The following is a 9,173-nucleotide window of genomic DNA, read 5'->3' on the forward strand; positions in this document are numbered from 1 at the left end:
GGTTTGAGCTCAAGTGAGAAAAGAGAGAGTGGTGCTTTCCACATAAATAATAATATGAAGAGTCGCAGGATAAAACAATGTTAAATGTGTAGTTTTCAACAAGTGACACTAAAATAAAATGTGTTTCTCTACCAGAAAACCCTGTGTGTCATAGAAACTTCATTTTCTATCAAATGCTGCACTTTTAAACAGTTTGATGTGACAGTTATTTATTGGTGTGCACAAATATGATAAAAAGCATGAAAAAAAATATGTAATTTCAATAGATTCAATACTTTTAAACTCCAACAGTACATCAATCAATGAGGATGCAAATGTCTCCGTTAAAGTCTAATGATGAAACAAACCAAATGTTGGTTTCTGTGCAAAGATAATTTTACTAGATGTAGTCACTAGTGTTTAAAATATGTGCAATAGACAATCAGCGCATATGGAAATATGCTCAAGATATTTTAGTTAAAAATTAAAAAAAAAAAAAAATCACAGCGGGTAATTTCAGTTACCATTTCTCATAAACGGTCCCACTTGAGTGCTCCATAACAACAACAAGACATCACACATCCATTGAAAGGATTTATTGCCTCTTTCTCATTAAATTGGTCATAAATCAAAAGTGTTAGTCCAGTGATTTTACAAGCCAGAGTGGAATGAGTGAGAAATGAGACTTTTTTTGTTTGTTTTAATACATTTCAGCCAGCGATACGAGCAATGTAAACACAACACACACGTCGCCGTCAATCAGCCCGAAATCGTAAAGCCAACTCATAAAGCTCCTGTGATTTCATCACAGCAAACCTTACAAAAAAAAATGTACGCAAACTAAATTAATTCACAGTCGAGAAATGCTTGTGACATTTCATATGTCAGAGTCCTGTAAACGAGCCTTTTCTGCACAACTAACATATCATTTGCTGCCATTAAGACATTCATCATCATCACCATCATCATCATCACGTGAAGAAAGACAATCACTTTGTTTCTCCCGCCCTCAGTCCGGAGACTGACGTGTTCAAATCTCCAAAAACGTACATGTTTCAGTAAAAGAGCTTTTTTTATTTAAGCCACATCCGGTTGGTCCGTCCACGTCGGTAAACTCATACAGTATTAAAACATATTTAAAGGAATAGTTCCACTTTTAAAAAGAAGAAAACAAAAACAAACGAGGTACAACGTGTTAATTAAATTAGACTTTTTTTTTTTCTTCCCCCCTTTCTTTTGGAACAGAGCCAGGCTAGTTTCCAGAAATACGAGCGTTTCCCAAAAATGGCGAACTTCTCCTTTAACTTCCAACTATTTCCCTCAGATTGTCTCAACCTGCTGTGGAACAGCGTTTACTTGTTAAGCTCAACATCGGGCCTTACTTCAGTCAAACATTCAGTATTTAGAGCTGAAGGCTCTAAACATTTCTCTATTATATATAAAAAGAAAAAGAAGCTTAATGGTCATTGCACAAACATGGAAAAGCAGTTAAATAATCGTGCCCTTTCCTCTGGTGAGCTCAGAGACGTGAGGACTGCTCCGTGTTTTTCCTCATTTATTCTCTCCGACTGCATTTTTAAAGGAAATCGATTGGGAGGTGAGGAAGGCCTCTCAAGTATTTAAGTAGTTTAATTAAAACCCATCGCTAAACTCAGCATAGTATGTTTAATTCTTAGCTTATTCTATTCTTTGTAAAGAAAAAATGCAAATAAAATGCAGTAAAAGTACGTAAAAAAATGCAAATAATTAACACGCGTCTGGATTTGGCAACTGATGTCAGTATTACAACAAAATAAGCCAATCAGGAGTAAACAAAAATATGATTTCACATTGTAAACATATAGACGTGTTGTTAACGCGCCCCGTGTATTTTTCTATAAACATAACTTAAAACAATACTGTGCAATGGAAAAGTCCTGGTTCCTACAGCGGCGAATATTAATAGAAGGCATGATAACGGTGATTTAAAAAACGGAGGGCTCCGTTCATTTGAAATCGATTTCATATCCCATAATGCACCGCTAATCTAAACATTTTGAAGTTGCATCATCGTTCATTTTATGTACAGTAATGCTGAGACGAGGCCCGACTCCACAGTGTGAAGATGGGAGTCATTTCATCCCCTGTTCAGTCGGAAAATACTATTTCTTCTTCGTGTTAAATCTTGCAAATGTATTAAGTGACTGTTCTTTCTTCAGGCTTTATATTTAAATAAAGTTAGACAGACTGCTGCCGTAATTTCAAAACTATTCAGGCAAGTTATTCATTAGAAATAATAAAAGGCTGATAGATAAAATGAAGATTTTAAGTGCCAATTTTAGAGAAATAAAGAAACTGTCTTACAGTTAAAGTCGCCTTCACGTCAGCGGAGCTTTGCAGCTCTTTGCACATTTTTTGGGTCGCAGAGAGCACCTTTTCTCGAGATGCAGTACTCTGCAGCTCCTGCAGGGGGAGCCGTTGCAGCTGGAAAAACATAAAGCTCTGAACAGAGCGGCGTCTCCTGGGGAGGCGATGCAGACATTACAGAGGGAAACCTGCTACTCAGGACGCCACACATAGCCCTTAGATATCTTATTTTTGGGGGGAAATGGCTTACATCATATCATGGCTTTTTAAAACTGATTAGCGCATCACTTCCTGTCAAGAATAATTGAGAGAAAAACGTGATTCTTTCTGAATGAAATGTTGTTTCTAAAGCTCTGTGGAGTTTCACGTCTCTGCTTTGGGATCAGTGTGTGTGAGTGCGAGTGTGCGAGAGTGTGTGTGTGTGTGTGTGAGTTACTCTCAGTGTGATGCAACAGGAAGCTACGGACACAGATGCGGGTGAGATGGAGATCACGACCGACGAGACAGCCGGCGACTCAAAACTGGATCCAGTGTCCGGCGTCCTGCGGTCGTGACGTCGCTTGAACGGAGCTGGAGACACATGAACTGATGTTAGGTGTTTTCTCTTCCATGTACTATTAATCACTTATTCAATTTAGTTTATTTTATATAGCCCAACATCACAAATACAAGTTTGCCCCGGAGGGCTTTACAATCTATACACATAACATCCCCGTCCCGGGGCCTCACATCGGATCAGGAAAAACTCCCCAAATAAAGATAGTAAAAGCCATTTCACAGGGAAAAAAGGGAAGAAACCCATTTCTTATTAAAAGGACAATAGCAGTGTTTTGCATGTTATAGCCTTTCTTCTGCAACAAAATTAACTAAAAACATGCCATTTTAAAAACTCAAATGTAAACAAAAATGGTGACGCGTTCAATACTTATTTTACCTGCAGTGTGTGGGTGGGTGTATGTATATATATATATATATATATAAATAATAACAGCGTCACCATTTTTCTCCGTAAATATATTTCTAAAAAAGGTGCTATTGACATGAAATCTTCAACAGATGTCGGTAACAATAGTAATCCATACATACAAAGTAAACCAAACAAATAAGTTCAGAAATTCAATTTAAAAGGTGACATGTTCAATACTTATTTTACCCGCTGCATATAAACGCACATGCACTCATTTTGAGAATTCTCCTGCTTAGAGACTCAGGATGAGTCAGCTCTTCCCCGTCTTTTCAACAATTGCGTTTGAGTTGTGTTAAAGTAAAATTAGTATTTAAACAAACATCTGTTGAGTCTATTTATCGCCGATGGCTCTGTGACGAAAGCCTTTGCATTCCCAGTTTTAAAGAAGTGGGCACCTGTGGCGACATTACCGGGAAACACCTGCAATTACCGCTCATCGCCACAGGTGCCGCCAATGAGAACAAAAAGAGCCCTTTGAAATTGTGACAATACGCTTGCTTTAGTTTGGCCTTTACAGTAATTTACCAATTTATTTGCATTGTTTCGCTGTATATGACGAGTCCAGACCTCGACCCCCATCAAACACAGAGAAACAAAGTTTTCCTCGAGTTACACAACAACAACATCACAATAAAGTACCTTGCAGGAGCGGAGAAGTCGCCCCAAAGATCTGAACTAGCGTTTGACTGAACCACGGTGTTCGAGTTACTACTGTCCAGCTCCAACAGGCAGCCTGACAGAGATACAGGGACACATGAAAACATTTTTAAAAACACAGCTCAGAAACTAGCTGACATTTCATTCATGTTTCTGCAGCCTGAACAGACGCTAACCTACCCGTCACCATGTCCCCCGTCTGGGGGACTATGTTGTGATTGGATGAGCCTGACAGAGGAGGCGTGGCCATCTTGCCTCCAGGCGGTGGTGGGAGGAGTCCGAACCCACCTGAGCTCTGTGGGCGGGGCTTATCCCTCTTTCTACCTTGCTAGAGGCAGAGAAAAGGAAAAGCACGTCTCAGATGTTTCATGAGCAAGACTGTCCTTCGGTGCTGTCTCTTAAAAAACAACTAAAGACTCACCTGTTTACGTTTGTTTTAAACACCTGATATGACCAGCTTTTTATCCGTTTTTATTTATTTATTTTTCACTACTTGTGTTTATGTATTAGCAAGTAATGTATTTTTACTGTGTTTTTTTAAACTGTGCAGCACTTTGTGACCTCTTTTGTCTGCGAAATGTGCTTTATAAATAAAATTATTATTATCATCATCACTTTCTATTTCTTTGTGTTTTACTGCTACAAAACCAAATGATACCTGAGCTTTGACAGAAGGGTGAAAAGGGGGTTTTACGAGCCATGTGATGTATAATTATGATTTGACCAATTTGTGAATTGCAGACGATCCTCAAAGCGTTACATCTCCAGTTACACCTGAGCTCCAGTTTCTCTTTTATAAGCAGCACGGAAATAAAACTAAACGAACATGTCATTTCTGATTAATTTAGACTTCTTTCAGGCTAATTTAACTCTAAAACCACGGACTAAAAACACTGTCACCTTCTACACTTACCAACAGTGACATTTCATTCAAAGTGTTTTGAAACTGTAGTAAGAAGCCGAACATTTTGAGGCTCTCACCCCGATGTTGAGTGTGATGGTCTGTCCCTCTTTGAAGCCCAAGTCCAGTTTAGGTCCCGTTTCCCCGAGCTGGGCATTTTTACTGAATTCACTCTCCTGTTTCACCCACCTGCAGATACAGAGACACAGATGAGACAACGCAGCTCAGCAGTTTCCAGGGAAAAACTACAAGACAAGCGACTTGTTTAGACGTGCACTGCTTACGCTGCAGAGGGTTTTGGGACGGAAGTAAATGAAAGACGTGGGCAGTACTTTGAGAATTAGACTCGCAGGCTTCCAGTCTTGCAACCAAACCAAGTTTGAAAAAGTGCGACCGCTTACTTGAAATGGTCCTGCAGAGACACGTTGAAATCAAAAGCGTCGCCTCGGTCCCCGAAGCCGACTCCTATAAAAGCGCTGCGACCTGCGGACGAGAGATTGCGTTTCCAGTAAACCGACAGCCTTCAAACTGGTCCATTTTTCATAAGGTGCGCGTCCTCACCGTTGTCATCTTGTATCCGCAGGACGAAGTAGCGGCTGGAGTCGCTGACCGTCTCCATGGCGGTGCCGGGGTACTCGTTGATGGGTGCCTGGGCGAACAGCTCCCCTGCAGGACACGAGGGTGGGGGAAGAGATTCTTAGATTGTTTTTTTTTGCAACCGATGAACGGAAGTTACCGCGTTTGGAATGCCGAGGAATGAAGTACAGTGTAAAGACGTAGTCCCCGTGACGTCACCTTTTGGTTTGTGGACGTTTTGAAGCCATGAGGGCGGAGCTAAATACAACCGAACGCTGGATAAAATGTTTTGTAGGCGACCAAAAATGTTAGAATTAACTTTCATGAAGGGAAAACACACTGAAAGTGTGAAAGTTGTCAAACGAAACCATGAACAACGCCGTGGTAGAGACCTGTCAATCACCTTGTAGCCCCGCCCCTAAAGCGTCCCCTGCTTTATGGTCTGTTTGACTCAATGACCATAATTTACTAAATGAACATCATGCTGTATTGAAGAAGACTTGAAACTAGAGATTGAGACAAAAACTCATGTTTACAATGTTTACTGAGGGAATACATCAAGAGAAGTAGAGTCATTTATATAGACTTCTATACAAACAGAGGAGTCGCCCCCTGGTGGTCAGGAGAGAGAACGCAGCTTTAACAGATGAAGGATATACTTCTATACAACCAGAGGACTCACCCCCTGGTGGTCAGGAGAGAGAATGCAGCTTTAACACATGAAGCATAGACTTCTATACAACCAGAGGAGTCTCCCCCTGGTGGTCAGGAGAGAGAATGCAGCTTTAACACATGAAGCATAGACTTCTATACAACCAGAGGAGTCCCCCCCTGGTGGTCAGGAGAGAGAATGCAGCTTTAACACATGAAGCATATACTTCTATACAACCAGAGGAGTCGCCCCCTGGTGGTCAGGAGAGAGAATGCAGCTTTAACACATGAAGCATAGACTTCTGTACAACCAGAGGAGTCGCCCCCTGGTGGTCAGGAGAGAGAACGCAGCTTTAACAGATGAAGGATATACTTCTATACAACCAGAGGAGTCGCTCCTTGGTGCTCAGTAGAGAGAATGTAGCTTTAACATAAGGCATATACTTCTATACAACCAGAGGACTCACCCCCTGGTGGTCAGGAGAGAGAATGCAGCTTTAACACATGAAGCATAGACTTCTATACAACCAGAGGAGTCTCCCCCTGGTGGTCAGGAGAGAGAATGCAGCTTTAACACATGAAGCATAGACTTCTATACAACCAGAGGAGTCCCCCCCTGGTGGTCAGGAGAGAGAATGCAGCTTTAACACATGAAGCATAGACTTCTATACAACCAGAGGAGTCCCCCCCTGGTGGTCAGGAGAGAGAATGCAGCTTTAACACATGAAGCATATACTTCTATACAACCAGAGGAGTCGCCCCCTGGTGGTCAGGAGAGAGAATGCAGCTTTAACACATGAAGCATAGACTTCTGTACAACCAGAGCAGTCGCCCCCTGGTGGTCAGTAGAGAGAATGCCATATGTAGGTCTAAACACACAATGAAGTCCCACCTGAGACCTTGTCCTCCAGTTTGATGAACGCCACTGGGCCCTTGGCTGTGATCCTCATTCGACCGGACCAGTCTGGAGAATCCAGCTTCCAGTCGGCTGCCCTGTAGACAAACAAGATGTGTGTGGGATATATTAACAATAAAATGTATTGGCATTATCATTGATATATTAACCACAAAACAATGTATTTTTTTACAATGGAAACCCTAAAAAACTAACCAATGAAATCTAGATTTTATGAAAAAAAAACAATCTTTGATTTGTATCGCCTTGAATGATACACAACATATCATACTTACACTTTTCAGGAAGGTATTTATACATAAATGAAGTCATCTTTACTTGTGATGCCCATACCAGGTTATGGCTTTTATTTCCATTTAAAATACTTTTAGAAGTATAGAGAGATGAAAGTATCCAGTATTTTACTTGTTTTAGGGTACGATATGAACTAGAGGTGAAAAGTATCCAGCACACAAGAAAAATTGAAAAAGTCATTTTTCTTAACCTTTCATCTCTTTAATCATCTTGTTTCCCTTCGGACATTTCTTGAAATCCACCCCACTGTAAACCAAGTTATATATATATAGACGTGGTTATTTATTAATGTATAGGCTTTGGTATATGAATAGAAAAGGTGGTTTAACATTCATACACGTTACTTTTTAATTCCCACTCTCTTTATCATATAATGTTTCTGGTGAACATATGGATCCATATGATTATTTTATGATAGATTTGTAATCTCTCCATGCACACACGTGTATTTATACATTTGTAGCAATGCATAGTGCACTTTATACACTGATTGTGCAATACTGTCATCACATTCGTGCCTTATTTTTGTGCAATACTGATACTATATTTTGTGTCATATTTGTATTTATTTATTTACCTTTTATTGCAAGTATGTGTGTTAGGAGGACCCAGCAAAATAAGCTTTTCATTGTACAGAGTAACTGTTATCTGCATATGACATTAAAAATAGATTGAATCTCTTAAAGCGGTCTGCAAATGCGCATCACGTATTAGACATAAAGTTTGTATCTATAAAAAATATCCACACAGAAACCCCTGAAAAGGTTTCTTTGTTGTTGTTGTTGTTGTTGTTGTTGTTGTGGTCTCAATGGTGTCCCTGTGTAAAGGACACCCGAGTGGTCGCACAGGAGCGGGGCTGTCCTGGCAAGCCGCCCGCATCGACCCCCTCTCCTCCCGGCGTGATGACAAACAAACCCCGTCACATCCCTGACAGCGCGACAACAAAGCGACACAGAGAACCCGCCGTGGGTTCCAACCCGGAAACATACACATATATACATGTACAACTGGAACAACGTCATTTTACCTCCACTCTTTGTAAAACAAACACAAAGCCCCCCCATCCCCTCCCCTCGCCGTCGTGATGTGTAAGCATGCTCTCCGGTGGAAGTGAAACGGCCGCACCGGGGCGACGGCAAAACGCCGTTTTTTCAAACCGCCGTCGACGACCCCGAGGTCATTTATTTACCTGTACGCGCGATTTGAGGCGCGCGGCGGGATGCGATAGACGTTGACATCGGGTTTCACGCACAGGATCGACTCGTACTCGCCCTCGGCCGCCATCTTGATTCAACTGTTATTGATGTGGGAGTAGTGGTTGTGACTCATTGAATCACTTCTTTCCTAAGTGGGGGGCATGTGTGTGTAAGTGTATGTGTGTGTAAGTGTCTGTGTGTGTGTGTAAGTGTCTGTGTGTGTGTCTGCGTCCTCAGTTAAAGCACACCCGCCATAACCAAAAATGCATATTTACGGCACGATACTAGGAAGACAAAAATTATTTTCTGCTAATTTTATTTTTCAGTTCCATCACAACAGAAGCACAACTGGTGAACAGAAATGTATTTTCAAATTGAGAATTAAAAAAATAATTAAACAAAAATAGATCGTGAGTGGGCGTGGACTTGCAGGTGGTGCTGAAAACGGAACCGGAAGTCGTCGTCGTGTCGTTCTCCTCGAAGGATCCTGCAGATCTACTCAGGGGGTTAGTCTGTTATTTATGCTGCAAATACGCACATTTCATACACGAAACGACGTGCAAAGAGCCGGTGTTTTCTTTTAATCCGACAACAGCGACTGTTTCTCGAAATATTACCCTTTAATTCGATCGCTAAAGTCTGATATTTAAGCTGAATTGATCACTACGTTCGCCATATTTACGGCTTGCT

General features: G+C 41.1%; 1 protein-coding gene across 1 annotated transcript; it reads right to left on the bottom strand.

Annotated features, from left to right (window-relative positions):
* Window positions 1-2,840: 2,840 nt before the first annotated feature.
* On the bottom strand, window positions 2,841-8,571 carry necap1 (NECAP endocytosis associated 1; the record flags this gene model as incomplete). The annotated part of the gene is made up of 8 exons (XM_079231929.1): window positions 2,841-2,895; window positions 3,932-4,025; window positions 4,130-4,277; window positions 4,931-5,039; window positions 5,252-5,371; window positions 5,402-5,516; window positions 6,970-7,070; window positions 8,477-8,571. The coding sequence occupies 8 exons, from the start codon at window positions 8,569-8,571 to the stop codon at window positions 2,841-2,843; spliced, it is 837 nt and encodes a 278-aa protein (XP_079088055.1).
* Window positions 8,572-9,173: the final 602 nt, after the last annotated feature.

Source organism: Taurulus bubalis, assembly GCF_910589615.1.
Source record: "Taurulus bubalis genome assembly, chromosome: 16".
In the NCBI taxonomy this organism is placed as follows: domain Eukaryota; kingdom Metazoa; phylum Chordata; class Actinopteri; order Perciformes; family Cottidae; genus Taurulus; species Taurulus bubalis.